This window comes from Zingiber officinale, chromosome 11A (assembly GCF_018446385.1).
Source record: "Zingiber officinale cultivar Zhangliang chromosome 11A, Zo_v1.1, whole genome shotgun sequence".
Classification (NCBI taxonomy): domain Eukaryota; kingdom Viridiplantae; phylum Streptophyta; class Magnoliopsida; order Zingiberales; family Zingiberaceae; genus Zingiber; species Zingiber officinale.
In genome coordinates, this window is record NC_056006.1 from 43536424 (window position 1) to 43560830 (window position 24407).

The window sequence follows — 24407 nt, forward strand, 5'->3', positions numbered from 1 at the left end:
ACCCGACAAAAATAGAAGCTGTGAGTAACTGGAATAGATCCAAGAATGCCAGTGAAATCAGGAGTTTGTTGGATCGAGAAGCGCTAGAGGGGGAGTGAATAGCGCTCGTGGCTATTTCGTTCGATTATCGGAAAACTATCGGAGTTAAAACGTGCAGCGGAATAAGCGGAAATAAAATAAAGAGGCAACACAAAGAGACAGGTCGATTTTACTTCGTTCGGAGCCTAAGTCGACAACTACTCGAAGGCCCGCGATCCTTGATCGCTTCCGGTGGGCAACAACTATAAGCTCGTTAAAAGATTACAATTATGAGTACAAATAAAAGCTATCAAAAATTATACCGACAACAAGAAATGCTAATTCTGAAGCTTCGGGTCGTCGGGCACTTGTAGTAGCACTTCGGAACGTCTTTTGGAGCAGCATGTAGATGAAAGATCACTTAGAATTCGTTGTATTTTGAAGCTGCACCTCAACCCTCCTTTTATATGCGGTTCCGGGCGCCTGGATCCCTTCCGGGCGCCTGGAGTGTGACGTGGCCAACCAACCAGGATGCTCCACGTGGCGAAGCCGCGCAGGGGATAGAATTTGGTCCCGGGCGCCCGGACAGCCTTTTTCCAGCAGGTTCCTCACCTGCAAGCAAAGGTTAGTCCGAGCAAAATACCCTGCAAGACAATGTTAGAATCTAATAAAACACAATAAGTAATAATTGACAGTCTTTGGACTGTCCGAGTCTAACTTTGGATTTCCCCCCGGAAGCCCTAGGTCGACCCGACGCCTACTGTTCCCTCTTCGGGGAACGCGTCCTCACCTACTCCACTCAGGAGATTTACCTGTTGCCAGTCGATCCTCCAGATCGACTGGACTTTTGCTCAGCACTCGATGCTTCCGGACTTTCTGCTGGACATCCGCTTCCTCGGCTAGTCCAGTCTTTCACCTGGTTCGCGACACCAGGACATTTTACCTAGGGTTACCACTCACTAGGACTTTTTCCTGAAGCCATCGACCTGCCAAGACTTTACGCATAGGGTTACCACCCCCTATGACCTAGGGTTACCGCCCCCTAGGGTTTTCCCTTTGCCTAACCGCAGCTAGGACTTTCCTGAAATCCTCATGTAGACTTGTTAGACTAAAAAACATCTTAACTTTGAATTATTTGCCGTTATCAAAACACGAGTTCGATCGTCGGATGCTTCCCGCACCAACAATCTCCCCCTTTTTGATTATGGCAACACAAATTCGAAGTTAAGTAAACAAGCGAATAGATAGTCATTTTAAACACAGGCAAAATTTGCTAAACCCAACTTTTGAAAGTCTAGTAATATTGGAGTTTTGAAAACTGTTTTGCCTAGAAGTTATATATAAAAAAAATGGGACTAAAAGGCTAATTTATTAGATTAAGGTATAGTCAATCAAGCCTGAAGTGAAACCATCCATTAGACTAAAAAGTCGAAAAAGAGTCATAATAGAGCTGCTACAAGCTGTACTAGAGTCATAATAAAGCAACAGTGGGAGCTACTGAGATGATGAGGGAGGTGGTCCGGAACCCAGTGACCGGAGTAGTGTCAGGATCTCAGTGTGACGAGCCCGATCGTCCTCTCGTAGATCTCGGCGCAAGTCGGAGAGCTCCTGTCGTACGTCTCGTCGTAAGTCGGAGACCTCCTGTCGAACCTCTCGTCGAAGATCGGAGACCTCTCGTCGCATGGACTGATGAAACTCGGAGTTCTAGTGCTGGAGACTCGACATAGCCCTCTCTAGTCCGGAAACTTGATCAGCTAGAGTGCGGGGAGCTGGATGTGGTGCTCGAGGTGGTGGTGGGGCAGGAGCAGCCTCCTCAGGAAATAGTGCCAACATGAACTCATCATGCTCTGCCTCCTCTGCCTGCTGGTGCTGTGCCCCCCTACGCCAGGACATGGTACCCTCATCGTCTATATGGATATTTGCTAGGGAAAAGTTCCTAGCTCCTATGATGTCAAACTCGGTCATGTAGCGGATGTCACCTCTGGTGACATCAATGTGTAATGAGGACATGTAAGCTGTCAGAATATGACAATAAGGCATATGTACTCGTCTGCTGGTCACGTATCCAGCTGCATAAATAATAGTGGAAAAGATGTGAAGACTGATGTCTATGTCTAACCTCTGACACAGAGCATAGAGCAGGAAGGAGTGAAATGGACGCATCACCGCAATGTCATGAGTGGTTAGCGGTAGAATACAAAGTACTAGAACCCTATAAAGGGCGTAGTCCTGAATTCTAAGGTTAAGTGACCTAAACTGGGTCTCAGTGGGATCACGCTGGTCCTCAAAGAAGAACGAATAGATCGTATCGAGGGTAATATGTGAGTAGGGATCTCCAAAAGGTAGCTCCCTAGGAGGATAGCATAAAAAGGTGCATGGTGACTCTCGTAATCCTAGAAACTCACGAATGGTTGTGGGAGATAATGTGATATCCGTGCCAGCTGCCCTAGTGGTATAGGAGTAGTCGTCTACTTTCACTAGGTTGTTGTAAAATTCGGCACATAAACTTATGTTTACTGCGCTGGTACACTCAACTAGGTTTCGCAGCCTATAGTGGTTTATAGTCTCGGAGACTGGAATGCAAGAGCGTAAAAAGAACGATCTGTCTATACATTTGGTTCTAATGGCCATGTAATTTGTTGACATAAACTTAATCCTAAGTTCGTCGGTGGGAAACCTAGGGTCAATGCTAGGGGTAGAGGGCCCAGCACCAGATTTAGTACGCTTCCTAAATTTGAAACTAACATTATACTAAGGAAGAAGAAAAGACAGAAAAAAAATTATAAAAATGAATTTTAGGAGGGGATAGAAATTTCACCGAGGAGCCATTGTTAGAAATTTTAGAACTGACGACCTCGGTTGAGTCACGAATCCGTATCAACCACGAAAAAAAAATTTTAATTTTGAAAGTCTTCGCAGGGAAGCTAAGAAGAAGCTTAAGGAAGACTTGGGTGCAAGGGTAGGGGGCGCCTCCTGCCCCCTATATATAAGGGAGTCCGGGCGCCCGGACGTGTTCCGGGCGCCCGGGATCGCTGCGGGCGCCCGGGGTCTGAATACCGGGGGCTCCTGCCCCCGGTTTTTTACCTTGGTATATATATAATTATTATTTTTATTATTAATGTTTTAATTTTAATTTTTTAATTTAATTTCGAATTTTAAATTTTGAAATAATTTTGAAAAAATTTTGAAATTTAAGTTTAAAATAATTTTGAAATAATTTTGAAATAATCTTTAAGTTTAAAAATTTTGAAATTTAAGTTTGAAATAATTTTGAAATTTAAGTTAAAATAATTTTGAAATTAAAGTTTAAAATAATTTTGAAATTTAAGTTTAAAATAATTTTGAAATTTAAGTTTAAAATAATTTTGAACTTTAAGTTTGAAATAATTTTGAAATTTAAGTTTTAAATAATTTTGAAATTTAAGTTTTAAAATAATTTTGAAATTTAAGTTTGAAATAATTTTGAAATTTATATTTTAAAATAATTTTGAAATTTAAGTTTAAAATAATTTTGAAATTTAAGTTTGAAATAATTTTGAACTTTAAGTTTGAAATAATTTTGAAATTTAAGTTTAAAATGATTTTTAAAATAATTTTGAAAGTTTTGTCAAATAATTTTGAGATGAAGTTTTAAAAGATTTTTTAAAGTGATTTTTGAAAAGAATTTTTTAAAAGATTTTGAAATGATTTTGAAAATGAAGTTTTAAAAGATATTTTTTTAAAAAAAAAATATTTTTCAAATTGATTAATTGATTATAGAATTATAGTTATGAGTTTAATTTGAATTTTAAATTCCTTAGTCATCTCACCCGATCTAAGTTTTCAATCAGGTAATCTTATAATTTTTGTGAGATGAATTGAGGTTCAATTTAAGGGTTTGGTTTAACTTTGTGTTAGATTTAGATTTAATTTTGGGTTCAACAAGTAAGCATTCTTTGGATAAACTTCTGGACTATGGTGAGTCACAAGGAACTCATTAAAGTAACCATGCCTTCGAGGTTTTCCAAATAGTCCTACCCACTGAACTTAATACTAAACCTTGGTCTAACTAGTTAGGATCCATTTAATGGTAGCTTCGGTCAGTTCCACTTGGCCAAATGCACCAGGTCGAAGTCATATCTTCCTAGACATGCGATGCCCAAGTTTCCCTAACGTACTATCATCAAAAAACTTCACCAGTACTGTGATTCAAGTTAAACTTATCTCGTTTTAATCTAACCTTAACTACCCTGCCGGGTAATCTATTCTTGTTTTACCCATTCCGGGTAAATTAGGTTCAGTTACCCTGTCGGGTAGTTCAGTTGGAGGTGCCAGCTAGTTTGGACCCTCCATCTATTTATAATTTTGAAATTTTGAATTTGATTTTTAAGTTTTAAATTTTTAATTTAATTTCGAATTTTAAATTACGATCGTTTTCATTTTAGCTTTCCCTGGATCATGGCCTCGATATGGTCTGTCGAGGTAGTATATTTGATCCTTCGGAACCCAGTATTGGCCAAGTCCAATTTGATTTATCAATTTGGACTTGGGGACCCATGCTTGGACTGATTTGCTACTTTGTTTATTTATTAAGGATAAATAAGATTTATATTTCTTTTTACTTTTATATCCTAGCCCAGTTCTATTGTAGACGGCTCTTTGTGTCCCAAGAATTAGATCCAAATTCTTGGAGCCCAGAGAGAACTTTTCTAAAGTAATTTTTAAATCATTTAACTGATTTTTCAGATTTGAATTTTCTTTCTCAAGTTGTTGTACTTGAGTTGAATCTTCAGTTAAAGATTTTGAGTTAGTTACTCCTTTAAGAATGGTTACTTCTTTTAAAAGTGACTTAATTTTCAAATTTGACTTGGCTAATTTGCGAAGTAAATAATTGACTAAATTATTAAGCCTAGGAATACTTACAGCGGAGTCTGGCCCTTCGGAAACGGATGCGGATCCGTGGCTTTGCTCGGAGTCGGCTTCTGACTCGCTCTCGGATTCGCTGATCTGGTCCCGGGCCATCAATGCGAGTAAACTCGTTTGGTCGAGTTCGTCGTCTTCGTCCTCCGAAGAAGATTCGTCCCAGGTTGCCTTTAGGACTTTCCTTCTTCTTTGCTTCTTGGCTTCCTTTTGATTGGGGCAGTTGGCTTTTATATGCCCCTTTTGGTTGCACCCGTAGCAAGTGACTTCGAACTTTGTCTTTGAGTTCTGTTGAGCCTCCTTGGATTGAACTGCCTTCTTCAGATCTTTCTTGTTAAAGCCCTTCTTCTTCTTGTAGAGTTTCTTTACAAGATTCACAAATTCGCTGGCCAGTTCATCTTCTGAATCGGGTTCGTCTTCTGATTCCGATTCAACTTTTCGCCGTCCTCTTGATTCCCGTATTCGATTCGTTCCTGCAACCAAAGCAATCCCTTTCTCGGATGGCTGTGCATTAGTTTGTTCATGGAGTTCGAATTCACTAAATAATTCGTCTAATTTCAAGGAGGACAAATCCTTAGAGACTTTATAGGCATCTACCATTGATGCCCATAGTGTACTCCTAGGGAATGAGTTAAGGGCATACCTTATTATATCTCTGTTTTCTACCTTCTGCCCGATTCCATGTAGAGAATTCAGGATATCTTGAATTCGGGCGTGCAAAGAGCTTGCCGTCTCACCTTCCTGCATTTTCAAATTGTATAGTTTATTTAGTAACAAATCACGCTTACTTACCTTGGTTTCCGAGGTGCCCTCGTGTAGTTCGATCAGCTTCTCCCATAGTTCCTTTGCGGAGGAAAATGGACCGACTCTGTTGAGCTCTTCTTTGGTAAGACCACACTGGATTGTGCAGGTGGCTTTGGCGTCGGCTTCCACCTTTTTGATAAATGCTGGCTCCCAGTTCTCACAGGATGTATGCTTACCGTCTGTACCAGTTGGTAGTTGCAGTCCTGTTTTGACGATCATCCAGGTGTCGAACTAGATCTTTAGATAAATTTCCATTCGCCCCTTCCAATATCCGAAGTCTTCTCCGGAAAATAATGGGGGACGAACGGTTCTAAATCCTTCTTGTTGGGCCATTTAGATCTAAAAAACAGAAACAACAAGATCTATTCCAAGATTAAGTCTTGGATTAGTAGTGCGGGAGGAAAAAAAATAACAGGCTTAAGTGGTATTGACCAGCTTTGAGCAGAAAATCGATTCGTAAAAAGAAATTAGAATATAGCTATGAGGCTAAATTCTAATCGACTCCGAACAAAACCACGAAAAAATTGTCTCGAATAGTGGTTGCACTGATTCAAGATGACCCCGCTCTGATACCAATTGTTGGATCGAGAAGCGCTAGAGGGGGGGTGAATAGCGCTCGTGGCTATTTCGTTCGATTATCGAAAAACTATCGGAGTTAAAACGTGCAGCGGAATAAGCGGAAATAAAATAAAGAGCCAACACAAAGAGACAGGTCGATTTTACTTCGTTCGGAGCCTAAGTCGACTCCTACTCGAAGGCCCGCGATCCTTGATCGCTTCCGGTGGGCAACAACTATGAGCTCGTTAAAAGATTACAATTATGAGTACAAATAAAAGCTATCAAAAATTATACCGACAGCAAGAAATGCTAATTCTGAAGCTTCGCGTCGTCGGGCACTTGTAGTAGCACTTCGGAACGTCTTTTGGAGCAGCGTGTAGATGAAAGATCACTTAGAATTCATTGTATTTTGAAGCTGCACCTCAACCCTCCTTTTATATGCGGTTCCGGGCGCCTGGATCCCTTCCGGGCACCTGGAGTGTGACGTGGCCAACCAACCAGGATGCTCCACGTGGCGAAGTCGCGCAGGGGATAGAATTTGGTCCCGGGCGCCCGGACAGCCTTTTTCTAGCAGGTTCCTCACCTGTAAGCAAAGGTTAGTCCGAGAAAAATACCCTGCAAGACAATGTTAGAATCTGATAAAACACAATAAGTAATAATTGACAGTCTTTGGACTGTCCGAGTCTGACTTTGGATTTCCCCCCGGAAGCCCTAGGTCGACCCGACGCCTACTGTTCCCTCTTCGGGGAACGCGTCCTCACCTACTCCACTCAGGAGATTTACCTGTTGCCAGTCGATCCTCCAGATCGACTGGACTTTTGCTCAGCACTCGATGCTTCCGGACTTTCTGCTGGACATCCGCTTCCTCGGCTAGTCCAGTCTTTCACCTGGTTCATGACACCAGGACTTTTTACCTAGGGTTACCACTCTCTAGGACTTTTGCCTGAAGCCATCGACCTGCCAAGACTTTACGCATAGGGTTACCACCCCCTATGACCTAGGGTTACCGCCCCCTAGGGTTTTCCCTTTGCCTAATCGCAGCTAGGACTTTCCTGAAATCCTCAAGTAGACTTGTTAGACTAAAAAACATCTTAACTTTAAATTCTTTGCCGTTATCAAAACACGAGTTCAATCGTCGGATGCTTCCCGCACCAACAGAGTTTCCTTGGGCTAGCAGGCTACTATACGAAATTTGTAGAGAACTTCCCAAGGATTGCCTCTCCGTTGACAGTACTTACCAGAAAGAATAAAAAATTTGAGTGTACTGAGGATTGTGAGAAAAGTTTCATTGAACTAAAAAGGAGACTAACTAGTGCTCCAATCCTAACTCTTCCAGAAAATAGTGAGAGCTTTGATGTTTACAGCGACGATTCTAAATTGGGACTCAGAGTTGTGTTGATGCAGAATGGTAGAGTTATTGACTATGCCTCGAGACAACTCAAAGATTATGAAAAGAACCATCCTACTCGTGACCTTGAGTTAGCAGCAGTAGTCTTCGCTCTCAAAGTCTGGAGGCATTATTTATACGGAGCTCAGTGCAAGATTTACACAGATCACCAGAGTCTGAAGTATTTCTTCACTCAGAAAGAGCTCAACATGAGATAGCGGAGATGGCTTGAGGTAGTCAAAGACTACGACTGTGAAATCCTCTACCACCCAGGGAAGGCAAACAAGGTGGCAGATGCGCTAAGTAGAAAATCTTATGCAACCTTATTGTCCTTGTTTTCTATGTCCCAACCCCTACAGAAGGAAGTAGTAAACTTTGGGCTAGAAATTATTACCGGACAGCTCTCCACCTTGACATTAGTGTCAACCCTGATTGAAGATATATAGAAAGGGCAGGATGAAGATTCTAATATTCAGAAGATCAAGCAGGGAATACAGGAAGGAGAAAATGTAGAGTTCCAAGTATCAGACCGAGGGATACTATATTATGGTAATCGTCTCTGTGTCCCTAATCAAGAAGAACTGCGAAGGAAAATTCTAGAAGAAGCCCATAGAACACCCTACGCGATGCATCCTGGTTCACCAAGATGTACCAAGATATAAAGGGACGCTTCTGGTGGTCTGGAATGAAAAGAGATGTTACGAGATATGTCTACCTGTCTAACGTGTCATCGGGTTAAAGCAGAACATCAGAGACCAGGCAGAGTTCTACAGCCTATCCAGATTCCGAAGTAGAAGTGGGAAGATATATCTATGAACTTTATAGTAGGACTACCCAGAACCACAAATAGTTGTGATACTATCTGGGTAATAGTGGACAGATTAACTAAGTCTGCTCATTTCCTAGCTATCAGAATATCCTACTCTATTGAGCAGTTAGCACATTTGTATGTGAAAGAGGTTATCATATTGCATGGAGTTCCCAAAACCATAATTTCTGATAGAGATGGTTGTTTTACTTCACACTTCTGGGAGTGTGTTCAGAGAGCTCTTAGCACTAAGCTGCGGTTTAGCACTGCATTTCATCCTCAAAATGACGGGCAAACAGAACGAGTGAACCAAGTTTTGGAGGATATGCTACGGGCTTGTGCCTTAGATTTCAAAGGAAGCTGGTGTCGATACCTATGCCTAGCAGAGTTCGCATACAATAATAGCTATCAAGCTACTATCGGAATGGCACCTTACGAGGCTTCATATGGGAGGAGATATAGATCTCCTGTCTATTGGTATGAAGGTGGTGAAAAGAAAGAAATGGGATTCCAGATGGACCTTATCGAGGACACCACCAAAGCTATTCAGAACATTCACTAGAGAATAGAAATTGCTCAGAGCCGGCAGAAGAGCTATGCGGATGTGCGCCGAAGACCGCTGGAATTTAAGGTTGGGGACTCAGTGTTCCTCAAAGTAGCTCCTATGAAAGGAGTGATGTGGTTTGAAAAGAAAGAAAAGTTGAGTCCACGTTATATGGGGCCATACCGGATCACAAGAAGGGTTGGCAAGGTAGCCTATGAGTTGGAACTACCGCAGGAAATGTCAGTCATTCATAATGTCTTTCATGTCTCAATGCTGAAGAAGTATGTTCCCGATGCAAACCAAATGATTGAACCAAAGACGGTACAAGTTCGAGAGGATCTTAGTTATGAAAGTCGACATATTCAGATAATAGATCGAGAAGTTAAGAAGCCGAGGAACAAAGAGATACCGTAAGTCAAAGTGATGTAGCAAAGTCAACAGTATGAAGAGGCAACATGGGAACGCGAGGACGATATGAGACAGAAGTATCCACAATTGTTCTAAGTTCGATGACAAACTTTTTATAAGGTATAGGGAATTGTAACATCCCTAAATTTTCCTCTATTTAAATAGAGCAAAAGAAGTAGAAGAAGAGAAAAGAAATAAAAAATAAAAAAATATTATCATAAATGGCCCGGGCTAGGATTAAACCCTAGACCTCTTACTTGAGTTTGGTTTAAGTAGTCATTAGGGTGGTGGTAAAGCATCACATGAGTAGTATGAAACAATTCATTATATGTATATTCGGAGTGAAGAGATGCTTCAACTTCCTCTTAGTATAAAAGGGAAAAGAAGGGATGAAAACCTAATTTTCATCTTCCCTTCTCCTACACCTAGCCGAAATCCTTTCTTCTCCTTACAAGTTTTCGGCCAAGAACCTTAGGGTTCCATCCTTTGAAGTTTTTCAAGAGGAGAATCTAAGAGGAGGATTTTTCTTCCGAGGATTGGTACGCGGGTGAAGAGAAATCCGGGGGGCCAAGGCATACAAGGGAGGCATATTCTCCCCAAAGCCCTAGTGAAATAATTGTAAGAAATGGCGAAAGGATGTAAGTATCTCTCACTTGCAGTATAATTTTCTTCGATGTTACATATATTGATACGTTTTAAGCATGTAAAGGAAGATGCATGTTATAAGATGTATATTGCATGTTAAGAAAAGATAGATGCTATGATATATAAGATGCCCTCCAAGTTTGGGATTAAGAGCAATGTTAGAGTATCTTGATTTACTTCCCATAAAGTTTTGGGACTAAGAAGCATAATCAAGTGCCCTTAAGTGCTTCCCTATAAAGGTGAGGGATTAAGCGCACATAAGGTGCTTGTTTAAATGACAAGTAAGTGCAAGTATAAGAAAGCAGTATTTAAAAGAAAGTATTTTACTTTTAATTGGCATGTACTGGACACAAGGTCCATGGGTGTGCTCCTAGATCGCCCCTAGGCCCCTAGATTGCCTAGTCGTACCCTAATAGGTTCAGGATTAGCTACCTCGGATCTTATTAATGATGCGCGCAAAGTAGTACAATGTCGGGCCCAAAGCAAGTTGATTATTATTTTCACTAGTATGTAATGTAAAGTTTTCAAAATTCATTGGTTGCTTAAGTGAAAGCATCCCTAATTCAAAGATTTAGTTATAAGGTGCAACCTTGATGAACTCTATAGTATGGTAAGACTTCTGTTTCGTTATATGTTTTTTTTCCATTACCTGTTTACATTACTAGCATAGTTTTTAAGTGGTGTTTTACATGATCAACTATTTAAAAATGCATGTCATGTACAGATGTTCAGATTATGTGTTTTAGCATGAGGATTGTCAAATGCATGTTTGGTGTTTTCTTTCAAGCAGTTTTGAAAAGCATGTTTCCCCTTTTAATGCATTGTTTTGTGAGTAGATGGTACTTACTAAGCATTCGCTTACAGATTTGCATTCCTTATACTGCAGATAAAGGTAAAGGAAAGCTTGAGTAAGAGGGGGCAGCAGGGGCAGTGCTTGGTGGGATTGTGTGTGTGACGGAACCGTGGAAGAAGATCTCGGAATGTGTTAAGACTTGGTGTTAATGTGTTTCCTACTGTTTGGTTATGCATGAAACTTATGTAAAATTTACAGGTTAGTAGTAATTAGTGTGACAAAGACTCTTCCTCAAGTAAAGGGGTAGAATGGTAGTCCAAAGATGAGTATAAAGGGGAGAAGAACCTCTTTTGTAAGGCTGGCTGTGACCCCCATACGGCCCGTGACACGGTCGTGTGGATTCATACGGCCACGCCCCTCCCCCTATCGGCCATGGTGACACGACCGTGTAGATTTACACGGCCGCACACCTCTTGCTCTCGGCCAAGGTGACACGGTCGTGTGGTTTCACACGGTAGTGTACCTCTTCCTGTCGGCCAGAGTGACACAATCGTATGGATTCACACGACTGTGCACCCTTTTTGTCTCGCCCCAGGTGACACGGCCGTGTGAAGACACACGACCATGCACCTCTCCTTCTCTGGCAAGAATACACACCCGTGTGGATTCACACGGTCGTGCCCTGCTCCAGCAGGGAGGGCCTTACACGGTCGTGTGGCACACACGGCCGTGCCCAGATTCTGGTCTGGTAAGGTTACACGACCGGTCCTCACCACACGGTCACGACTAGCTCCTTCTCGGGTAAAACTACACGGGCGGTCAGGGCCATAAGGCCCAGGTCCTCTAGTAGTACTAGACTTCATCTCAAGCTCCACATTGCTCCAAAACACGACTCAACAGTCGAAACAAGTTCAGAGTAGATTTCTGGACCGAGTTGTGTGCAGATAACAATGTTTTAGTAGGTATAAAAAGTAGTAACGTCCGTGGCTTTGGTCAGGGTTAAGAAGTGCGGTCGTTACAATACTAATCTTGTAACTCTTTTCACGAACTATTAGTGGATTGTCCAACGAAAGCACTCGATGAGTGCGGACCTTGGAGTAGGGAGTCGATGAAGGCTCCGAACCAAGTAAAAACTTGGTGTGTTACCATTGTTCTTATTTTTCTGTTTCCACTGCTTACTCGATTAAGTTTCAACGTTCACTATTCACCCCCCACCACATAGCGTTCTTTATGATCTAACAGTTTCTACAGTGCCCAATTGGTTAGAAGGCGGAAAAAAATCCTCCTATTTTAATTATTTGATGATCAATCATAAATTAATCCCATGATATACATTCTTTTATATAATATAAAGATAGATGAGTATAATCACTTTTACCAGTAATTGTATAATCACTTTTACTACCATTGTGAAATCTACTGTACAATAAACAAAGTTCTTTTAATGATTAAAAAAAATTGCAACCTTTTAAATTTTGTTTTACTACCATTGTGACATATAGTGTACAATAAACAAAGTTCTTTTAATGATTAAAAAAAATTGCATCCTTTTAAATTTTGGCCATATTTTTTTCTACACTTGCAGTAAAAAAACAAACAAAAGAATATGCAGTTTCAACCGAAGTTTATCCTATAATAAGAATAAGGAGTCCAATGCATATTACATCTCGATAAATTGCTCCAATTGTTTCTGCATCTTATCACCAGCCATTATCTCAAGGACTTGGCTAACATTTTGCAGTTAGAGTGGAGATATAGCAAGAAATGAGAGACTCCTACATTCACAGGCTTCACCATAAAGCACAACAACCCTCGAGGGTTTATAAGAATAAGTTAGAATAGTTGATAAGGAATAACTTACAAAGACAGATACATTTACTTTAGAAGATGATGAACATCAAATGATAACAAAATTAAATATAATGAAGCTGCAGCAGGATAACTTGGGTCACACACAGTTCACCAACTCACTGAAAAGAAACTCGAAGGCACATGGAGTGGCAGCAGACTAATACACAATTTCCAGCTTGACATCACACTCACTACTAGACTGGCAAAGGTAGTAGTAGCAACTAGCAAAGCAAACAGTTTGGAAAGGGAAGCAAAGTTTGGCCTAGCAATTATTGTCACTGTTATTGCTGTTGCTGCTAGTGTTGTTGGTGTTATTGTGCTGGTGGTGGTTGCTGCTACCTCCATGATTCATCTTTCTTTTCCTACTGCTTCCATGGTGGTGCCTCTTGAGCTGTGAAAGCTCCATCTGTGTCTTCATCAGGAACTCCATCCGCTGCAGCTCCATCTCCCTCGTGAACTCCATCCGCTGCTTCTCGATTTCCATCGACTGCCGTAGCTTGGAGCTCTCCACTTTCTCGTACACCTCTGCGAACCGCAGGATGACTCGCGTCAGTTCCTTTAGCTCCTCTGTCCTCCCTCCCTCTTCCTCCCTAACCTCCTCCGCTTCCTGGTGGTGCTCGTGCTGTCTCTTTCCGTTGGACGCCCTTGGCGGCGGGAACCCCTCGGAGGAATCGGCGGATGAGACCGACACGGACGCCGGCGACGACTTCCTTGCTTTTTTAACGGTCGGATAGCCGCTTCTCTGCCGCTTCGGGATCGGCTGCGGGCGGCGGGACGAGGAGCGGGTGCCGGCGGGGATAATTTCGCTAGGAGCCGTGGGTTTGTGGCTGGGGCCGAGAAGGAGGTCGAGGCGGTGGAAGAAGGGCCATGAGGAGAAGCTGCCGCCGGAAGCGGAGATCTTGGACTTCTCGGCCTTGTACTTCTTCTTGAGGGTATCGATCCGGTTCTTGCACTGGACATCGGTCTTTGGGGCCTTGGTGTAGCCGTCGCGGCTGGTGACGGCGTCGGCTACCTCCTGCCAGTGCTTCTGCTTGAGGTTTCCCCGGCTGAGCTCCAGATAGCGTTCCCCCCAAGCGTCGATCAAGGTGGAGGTGGCGCCCTCGCTCCAACAGTCGTCCCGGCCACCTCCTCCACCAGCAGGGGAGGAGCGAGTCTGCTGGATGGGGACGGCGAGGGCGAGGGCGAGGGGTAGGGCGTGATGCTCCGGAGCTGGGGCAGCGACGGTGACGGGCTCGGCGGTTCGGCCGTTGGCCTGGTGGGGCGAGGATGAAGGAGCCACGACGGAGATGGGAACGGCGTCCGGTGACGACTCAGGCGATGCAGATCCGGAGACGGATTGTGGCGGAGAGCGCGACGGCGACTGGGCGTCCTCGTCGTCTTCCATGGGGGAGGGTGCGTGGAGATCCACAATCAGCCGGCAGTTAAGGAGAAGAGGCCGGAGACGAGGTCAGCAGTGGATCCGTAAAGAGAAAACGGCAGCGGCGGCAGCCGAGAAGGCGAAGAGAGAAAAAACAAAAGGCGAGGGCAGATGGGTTCGTCCGCCGACCGGCGTTCCGATATGATATATTTATATATATCGTTGCCGTGAAACTTTTTCCGTTATGAAGAGGTGATAGATTGTAACGGTACCGGTTTAGAAGGGTTGGTTGACGCGGGCAGCGCATCGCAGGTGTGACCGTGTGAGATTGACCAAAGGAGCGTAGATCCGGAAGCGGGAATCGCTCACGTGCGAACTGTGATATGACTCGGGCTGAAACGGCAGGGTTGATCACAAAATCCAGGTTTCCTCGGCTGGATTTAGTGTTTTTTTTTTTTACTTTTCTATTTACAAAATAAAGATTATATTAGGACTCTGAAAATGAAAAACTTATGACATTTTATTAAACCGCACAAATAACTTTCATAAATATTTAAATTATATCCATACTTCTAGATTTATTAAATTTTGTCTTTGTTTTTAAAAATATTCTCGTTTGAACTATTTACTCCATACTATCTATACCACCAAGTTTCACTTATATTACTGAGATAAAAATTACATAAATTCAAAAAATATTTCATTTCACATGCCTTGGAGAAAATACCCAATTTTTAATATACCGTACTTATCATATTAAAATATACTAAAATTTAATATATCAAAAATTTCTATACGGTATTATATCATATTAAAATTTTCGATATCAATATTTATATAAGATTTAGTATTTTTATATAGTATATACGATACTGATGCCGAAGTTTAAGCTAAATAGTATGAAATTTATATCGTACCCAAATTTTGATATGAAGTTTATAACGTTCAAGATCCTCTAAGCTGAACTACCTTTAGGTAAATAGTTAAATCGCTAGATTAATTTAATTAGGTGGATTACTCATTTAAAAAGAAAGTTAACTAATTCAGAAAAAAAATATATTAATAATAAATACTAAAAGTTAAGGAATTAAAAATATATCAAAATGGTTGAGCCTTATCTACTTGGTAACTAAAACTAAAGTATATATATATATATATACAGAAATGATATGCTGCGGACAAAGCCGAGCGGACCGCTGCGGACGTGCCTTCCTGATCGGTCTGGTGACCGATCAGGGAACCGATCATTTTCTGATCGGTCTACAGACCGATCAGGAGGTTCCCTGATCGGTCTGGTGATCGATCAGGGGGCGTCGGATACCTTCTGATCGGCAACCGTCCGATCATTTCTTCATGAAGGGGGGAGGAGACAACAAAGGCAAGAAACGGCAGCCGCTGTGGTCGTTCTTGCCAAAGCATAGCAAGAGAACAAAAGCATGAAGTTGTTGGGAGAAGGGAGTTCCGACCAAACGCTCCTCACTCGTGCACCTTTTCTCCTTACGCTGAGGATCGAGATTTGAGCGTTTTAAAAGCAAAGACACTTCTTAAACTCTTATTTTGTTCTCTTTGATTTGCACCATACAAATTATACTATTCTTGCATATAACATGATGCATATGAAAGCCAGTAGCTTAAGAACGTACCTATGTCATCTTCTCGAATTGTGTTTTCTTCTTTTATAACCCACCCAAGCTCTTCCAGTTTTTAGCAGGGGTCTGTTAGAAAGGATTGTTTTTTTTTTATCGACCCTAAAATTTTATGAATTTTCTTCTTATGATATATCCTGCACAGGTTAAAAGAAAAGGGCATAGTATTAGTTGCTCCATGGAAGTAATATTATAAAGGTTTACATTGTTATGCATGTTAAATCAATAGCTTAGGTACTTATTCATTTTTATGAATTTTTACATGATCTAACCGAGTCTACCAGATTCTTGAAGCGCTCATGAAAAAAAAGACTAATTTAAATGATTATGGAATTTATGAAATTAGGATGATCTATTTTAAGACTAAGTTATTTAAATCAGATCATACCAAGTTAGAAGGTAAGTGGCAAATTCTCTCTTTTAGTATGACATCTCTTTTCATGTTGGTTGCATGTGAAAAAAATATATAAAAAAAATAAGGCTTTTGATGATGATGATCTAATGGGAATGCTGTGTGGGAAAAGGCCTTGGAGGGCCAGAGGGAGCTCGTTTACGGGATAAGGCCTTAGAGAGAATCCGTTTACAGGAAAAAACCTTAGAGGGAGCCCAATATCGGATTCCCAAATTAGGCCCTGGCTCAGAGAGTTGCTGACGCCCCACCGCTAGGTACCATGGTTCCACAACGGAGATTGGTCGCTCGACCAAATAATGATAGCTAGCCACATCTAATGAACATATCTCACTTTAAAGGGATTTTTTCTTTCAATATAGGATGATGAAATATGCTATGCAATGATATGATGAATAGGGACGAGCTCTCAAAATCCTTCCCTTAAATTCTTTTTTAAACTATCAACATTTCTAAATATCTTTTCCTACTCTACCCTCTGCAAAGTTCATTTCTCTCATAATACATGCTATCTTATTGTTTCATATACACTTACCTCATTTAATACATTGAGTAGGTATTATATATTTGCATGAACAGTCGCTACCCTTATTTTATATACCTATCGCTAAATGTGTTGTTTTCTTTAACAAAGCAGGTAATGGAATTATTGCATAGATAGCTATTGTCTTCTACAAATATCTCTCATCTATCTTTTAAATTTAGGATTGTTAACATATTCATGTTGTATACGTAATATTGGTTATTACGGGTTAGGGAGTGCTGAGCCTTAGTCTCACTCAGTTTGTGTGGGTGCAGGTAATAATAGTCATGAGGTGGAATGCTCGGACGCTTGACTGGATCGGGCCACTGCAGTATACACCAGAGGACCTTGTTATTTACCGCGTTAGGATAAAACATTATATCTTTTGTGATTTATGAGTAACTTGAGGAATTAATAATAATAATAATAATAATAAAAACTAATGCTTAAGTAATGTTGCTTAGCTCTAATACTCCTATGCTTTTCTTATTAGCTTCAATCACCTTTAGCTTTCCTTCCGGCAATTCATGATCTGGGCATCTTGTTGCACAAGAGTCAGAAGCTAAATATTTATACAAATCAAGTAAAACTTTTAAGTGATGCTGCTAGTAGGATGTGTTTATCGTGTCCAAGTTTGTTGGGGATGATTTCTCACTTAATCTGTTTATCAGTGCCGCATGTATTCCTTTGTATTGACTTAGGTTTGTCTTTAAAAAAAATTATGTGATATTTAATTAAGATAGAAACTAGGGTCGTTTCAGTTGGTATCAAAGCAAAGTTCTTGGAAGGGTGTTCCTACTGTTGGTCTCGGAAAGCTTAAGAAGTCAAGCATCAAGTCTGTGAGTTTTACTACTTTAAATTTTATGTGTAAAAAAAAATTTAATGCTTTCATGATATAAAAGAATTTGGAGGATAGATGTTATTAAATTTAAGTGCATGATGCTTACGTACTGCATGGGATGTTGGGTGCAGATATGGCTCCGAGACGTGCTGTTAACGGAGATAGGGATGAAGAGGGACGGGAGGAGGTGCGACTCCCTCCAGATGCTGCTACACGATTACTTGAAGGAATGGCTCAATTATTTGAGTAGTATGTCGGTAATGCTAATAGGGTAGGGCAGCGAGACATCTACGTGCAATTTAGGAGAATGGATCCTAAAGATTTCCCGAGTATTACTGATCCATTCATGGCGGAGGGATGGATTCGATCATTAGAGATAATCTTCCGGTATATGAATATGGCTGATGCTGATAGGGTTCATTGTGCCATATATCTATTGAAAGATGACGCTTCCTTATGGTGGGAGGGAGCCGAAAGAGGAGTTGATATGAAAACCTTAACTTGGGAAGATTTCAAGAGAATTTTCTATGATAAATATTTTACAGTCGACGTTCGGGGATGACTGAAGAGGGAGTTTATGAGTCTCCGTCAGGGGGATTTATCTGTTGCTGAGTTTGTTAAGAAGTTCGATAGGGGGTGCCACTTTGTACCCCTTATTGCCAACGACGCTGCTGAGAAACTCAGGCACTTCTTGAATGGTCTCAGGCCTACTATCCACTGAGATGTTCTCCTCACAAACCCAGCTGCGTATAATGATGCTATTAATGGAGCTTACAGGGCAGAGCAGTCTTTGAAAGACATAGCATGGGAGATGCATAGAAAGATGTCACAACCACAGCAGCAACAATAGTAGAATAAGAAGCCTTACACGGGGCCACAGAAAGGACAACAAAAGCCTTCGGGGCACACCAAGCAACAACTGGGAGTAGTCTCCCCAAAGATCTAGGTGAAGCCTCTATGCAAGGAGTGCAACCGCCAGCATCATGGCAAATGCATGTAGGGTACCTACAAGTGCTTCAACTGTGGAGAAGATGGACATAAAGTTGTGGATTGCCCAAAGAAGAAACAACCTATGATTGGTCAAGCTTTTGTGATGCATGCCAAGGAGGCGGAGCCAGATACTACGCTTATCACAGGTATACGGTCTATTTTAAACATTCTATTGCTATAATGCAGGAAATGTTAGGCATATAAGATAGGATTACTTCCAATTATATTGAACTTGGTGATTTAGGCTTGTATGATTAGAATCAGGCATGATCTAGGGTGCAGTTTTTTTTAGGGACCTATAATGGTAGGAATTTTCAAAAAAAAAAATGATAGGCTTGAATTGTTCTATGGCATTGTGGTCGCAGGTAGAATATTCATCGTAGGCATAGGTGATATGATCGAGTAACGCGATAGGGGGGGTGAATATCGCTTCTTTTTAAAACTAATCGTTTCTTTGAAATCAAAGTCGTGCACAGCGGAAAGTAAATAGAGACAGTTTGTTTACTTCGTTCGGAGCCTAGCTCAACTCCTACTCGAAGGCCCGCGGTCCTTGACCGCACCGATGGGCAAAGCACTAAAACCCTTCTCTCCGAACTCCTCGGAGAGAAGCAGATCGTACAAGTACAATAGAATATGATAGTAACAAACCTACTATCTTATTAGCAATTAAGTATAAAACAAAAAACAAGTATACCGACAAATGAATCGAAGATGTAGCGTAGGTCGGTTCTTCCAAATGACGTAGCTTTACACTGAAGATGAGTCGCTTGTAGAGTAGTAACTTGTGATCAGAAAGTTATATCGCCTCTGTCTTCGAGCCTGGTTTTATAGGAGTACTGAGGGTTCGGTCGACCAATCCCTTGTTCGGTCGACCGAACCAGCTACGATCACATCCAGCTGGCAATCTGATGCTGGCTCGTAATTGTGCTTTAACTGGCCTTCAATGGTTCGGTCGACCGAATCTTTTTATCGGTCGACCGAACAAGGTTTTTCCTTGTTCGCTGAAATCTGCCAAGATCACCCTTTAATGCTGATTAAATGTTGATTGGATCGGTCGACCGATCCTCTTGTTCGGTCGACCGATCAGCCCTTCTTTCCTTTGCTTGCTGATTCGGTGCTGATGAACTGGCTTGCTGAGTCACTATGGTTCGGTCGACCGATCTTCTGGTTCGGTCGACCGATCAAGCTTTTGATCGGACTGAACTCTGCTTTGCCTGATCTGAACTGATCTCTGGTCTGAGTCAAGCTGGTTCGGTCGACCAAACCTCCTGTTCGGTTGACCGATCAGGCCGAATCTGCAAAACAGAGTTTAAACAATATTCCTGCAAAAAAGTGTTAGTACAGTAATATAATGCATGAGTAATATAGACAGTAGAGCTGTCTTGATCTCAACTTGAAAACCTTCCCGGTTTCTTCAGTTGGATCAGCGACCTAAGGTTGTTCCCTCTGGGAACCCGACCTCACTGTCGCTCCTCCAGTTTGCTTACCTCAACCTACCTGCCAAACTTTGATCCTCCAGATCCAGTTTGGACTTTTCACTCAGCCTTGATCGGCTCCCCAGGACTTTTCTCTTGATCTTCAGTCCTCCAGACTTCTCGATCATACCGCCAAGCATTGGGTCCCCTTGACCTGCTTGGACTTGCACCTAGGTTCCACGATCTGCTAAGACTTTTCTGCCTAGCCTCCAGCTAGGACTTTCTCGGTTGAGTAAACATCCTTCACACTCAGTCAACTTGTTAGATCATAACAAGACTTAACTTGAACCTTTGACAACATCAAAACTCAGGTTTGATTCTGGTGCAGTTTGCACCAACAATAGGTACCTATGCATTGCTGGATTCTGGGGTACACACTCATTTATATCTGTGACTTTCTTAAAGTGACTAGGAATTTTACTAGAAGACATGGATGTGGGATTCAGAGTCATAGTTCCCTCGAGCGAACAAATGTTATCTATGAAGATGGTAAAGGATATTGAGCTTAGACTACAGAGGAAGGTGGTTTGGTCAGATTTTATTGTGTTGCCAATGCCTGAATTCGACATTATTCTAGGGATAGACTGGCTATCATGGAATCGAGCATCGATTGATTTTCGACAGAGGACAATATCTATCAGACTGTCTAGCGGGGAAATGTTTACTTTTGAGGCAGTTCAAAACAAGCAGTCTATTATTTCTTGTACAAGTGCAAGGAAGCTTTTGCGTAGAGGTTGCCAAGGATTTTTGGCTAGTATTATTTTAGTACTTGACGACAACCATCAAAAGATCGAGGATGTTGAGGTTGTTAGAAACTTCCCTAGCGTATTCCTTGAGTACATTTCAGGAATTCCACTCGAGGTGAAGTTTTCTATTGAGTTGATGTCGGGGACAGTGCCAATCTCTAAGGCACCATATCGACTAGCACCTGTAGAAATGAAAGAGCTAAAAGATCATATTCAAGAGCTATTGGATAAAGGATTTATTCATCCGAGTTTTTCTCCATGGGGCGCGCCAGTATTATTTGTGAAGAAAAAAGATGGGAGCATGAGGCTCTGTATCGATTATCGGGAACTGAACAGAGTCACAATAAAGAACAAGTATCCCTTGCCTAGAATTGAAGATTTATTCGATTTGCTGCAAGGAGCTTCAGTAATCTCGAAGATAGACCTTCATTCAGGATACCATCAGTTGAAAGTAAAGGAAGCATATGTCTATAAGACGGCCTTCAAACCTCAGTATGGACACTACGAATTTATGGTAATGTCATTCGGGATGACAAATGCCCCAGCGATCTTCATGGATCTCATGAATCGCGTATTTCAGCCATATCTTGATCATTTCATCATTGTGTTCATAGATGATATTCTGATATACTCGAAGGATATAGAGGAGCATCGTCAACAATTGAAGATAGCCTTACAGATATTGCAGGATCAGAAGTTGTTTGCCAAATTCAGCAAGTGCGAGTTTTGGCTAGAGAAAGTGGCATTCTTAGGACATATTATCTCTAGAGACATAGTTGAAGTTGATCCTTCTAAGGTCGAGGTAGTCAGAGAATGGTCGGAGCCTAAAAGTGCAATCGAGATACGCAGTTTCTTAGGCTTAGTTGGCTACTATCGCAAATTCATCAAGGGGTTCTCTGCCATTGCGGTACCCTTGATAGCTCTCACAAAGAAGAATGCCAAATTTGTATGGGGATTAGATTGTCAAGACAGTTTCGAGAAGTTGAAGCAAGCCCTCACTACAACACCAGCTTTATCTATGCCATCCGATAAAGGAGAGTATGTGTTGTACACAGATGCATCGAGGATAGGTTTTTTTGCGCAGTTCTTATGCAACATGATCGAGTGATCGCGTATGCGTCTAGACAACTAAAGGCACATGAAAAGAATTATCCGACTCATGACCTTGAGCTTGCCGCAGTCGTTTTTGCTCTAAAAATATGGAGACATTACTTGTACGGGAAGAAATGCAAAATTTTCACTACCCATAAAAGTCTCAAATACTTCTTCATCCCAAAAAGAGCTAATATATGAGGCAACGAAGATGGCTAGAACTGGTGAAGGATTATGATTGTGATATTAGCTATCATCCCGGGAAAGCTAATATAGTTGCTAATGCGTTGAGCCGAAAAATGGAAGTCATAGCCCAACAGTCAGTGCAGAAACCCCTTCAGACAGAAATTCAGAGGTTCAATCTGGAGGTGTATGCAAGAGGCAGGGCTCCTAATCTATCCTCTCTGATAGTGCAATCTACTTTGAGAGACAAAATTTGAATCGGGCAGGCTACTGATGAGCAGTTACAAAAATAGAAACAAAGAGATGAGACTAAGGGCCGAATGTTATATACAGACGAGGACGACATTATTAAATATCGAGGTCGACTTTGGGTTCCTAGTGTAGATTCTCCAAGAGTTGAAATCATGACAGAAGCTCACATACCCCTTATTCTATCCACCCGGGGAGTACAAAGATGTACAAGGACTTGCAATTACTTTACTGGTGGCTGGGTATGAAATGAGACATCCTACGTTTTGTATCTGAATGTTTAAATTGTCAGCAAGTCAACACAAAATATCAGAGACTAGCGGGGATGCTTAGGCCACTTCCTATTCCTGAGTGGAAATGGAAAAACATTGCAATGGATTTTGTTGTAGGCTTACCGAGGACAGTAAAGGGTTTTAATACAATTTGGGTGATAGTAGATCGTCTTACCAAGTCAGTACATTTTCTACCAGTGAAGACAACTTTCTCCATGACTCAGTATGCAAAGCTATATATATGAGAAATAGTTAGATTGCATTGGATTCTAGTTTCTATTGTGTTTGACAAAGACACAAGATTTACACCCTCATTTTGGAAGAGTCTACATTCTGCTATGGGGACTAAACTAATGTTTAGCATGACATTTCATCCCCAAACAGATGGGCAGTCGGAGAGGGTGATACAGATTTTGGAGGATTTACTCCGAGCATATGTGATCAACTTCCTAGGAAGTTGGGAGTCAAAGCTACCTCTAGTGGAGTTCACCTATAACAACAGTTATCAATCATCTATAGGAATGACCCCTTACGAGGCACTTTATGGAAGGAAATGTAGATCGCTCATCCATTGGAATGAATTTGGAGAGAGATCCGAATTGGGACCAGAAATCGTGAAGCATACAACGGATTTAGTAGTCAAAATTCGAGACAGGATGAAGACTGCTTAGAGCCGGCAGAAGAGTTACGCTGACAAGAGAAGAAGGGATCTTGAGTTTGTCGCCGGCGACCATGTGTTCATGAAAATAGCACCTATGAAGGGTGTTATGAGATGACAAGAAAGGTAAGCTCAGTCCGAGATTCATAGGACCATTTGAGATCCTAGAAAGAGTGGGGGAATTGGCTTATCGAGTGGCTTTGCCACCTAAACTTGCAGGGGTGCACAACGTGTTCCACATCTCGATGCTTCGCAAGTACATGTCGAATCCGTCACATGTACTGAACTTTGAATCACTGCAGCTTACACCAAATTTGTCCTATGAGGAGAGGCCCACTCAGATAATGGGTAGGCAAGAGAGAAGGTTGCGGAGCAAGGTAATAAAGATGGTCAAGGTTAGGTGGAAGGATCACTCAGAGGAAGAAGCTACGTGGGAGACTGAGGCTACCATGAGGAGTCACTATCCAGAGTTATTCGGTGAGTTTTAATTTCGAGGGTGAAATTTTATATAAGGGAGGTAGGAATTATAACGCTCAAGATCCCCTAACGTGAACTACCTTTAGGCAAATAGTTAAACCGCTAGATTAATTTAATTAGGTGGGTTATTCATTTTTTAAAAAAGGGAAAGAAGTTAACTATTTTAGAAAAAAAAATATTAATAATAAATACTAAAAGTTAAAGAATTGAAAATATATCAGAATGGTTGAGCCTTATCTACTTGGTAATTAAAACTAAAGCCAATATATATATATAAACGCATTAGGGTAAAAGAAAAAAAAAGGAGAGGAAAGGGGGGAGGAGACAACAAAGGCAAGAAACGACAGTCGCTGTGGTCGTTCTTCCCAAAGCATAGCAAGAGAACAAAAGCGTGAAGTTTTTGGGAGAATGGAATTCTGACCAAAGGCTCCTCGCTTGTGCACCTTGTCTCCTTACACCGAGGATCGAGATTTGAGCATTTTAAAAGCAAAGGTACTTCTTAAATCCTTATTTTGTTCTCTTTGATTTGCACCATACAAATTATACTATGCTTGTATATAACATGATTCAAATGAAAGCAAGTAGCTTAAGTACGTACCTATGTCATCTTCTCGAATTTTGTTTTCTTCTTTTATAACCCACCCAAGCTCTTCCAGTTTTTAGCAGGGGGTCTGTTAGAAAGGATTATTTTTTTTTATCGACCCTGAAATTTTATGAATTTTCTTCTTATGATATATCATGCATAGGTTAAAAGAAAAGGGCATGGTATTAGTT

The 24407-nt window shown here is 41.4% G+C and overlaps 1 protein-coding gene across 1 annotated transcript; it reads right to left on the minus strand.

The window, feature by feature from the left end:
* Nucleotides 1-12683: 12683 nt before the first annotated feature.
* On the minus strand, nt 12684-14415 carry LOC122032322 (trihelix transcription factor ASIL2-like). Its single transcript, XM_042591603.1, has one exon. The coding sequence runs from the start codon at nt 14097-14099 to the stop codon at nt 12978-12980; it is 1122 nt and encodes a 373-aa protein (XP_042447537.1). The 5' UTR covers nt 14100-14415; the 3' UTR covers nt 12684-12977.
* Between the last annotated feature and the right edge of the window lie 9992 nt (nt 14416-24407).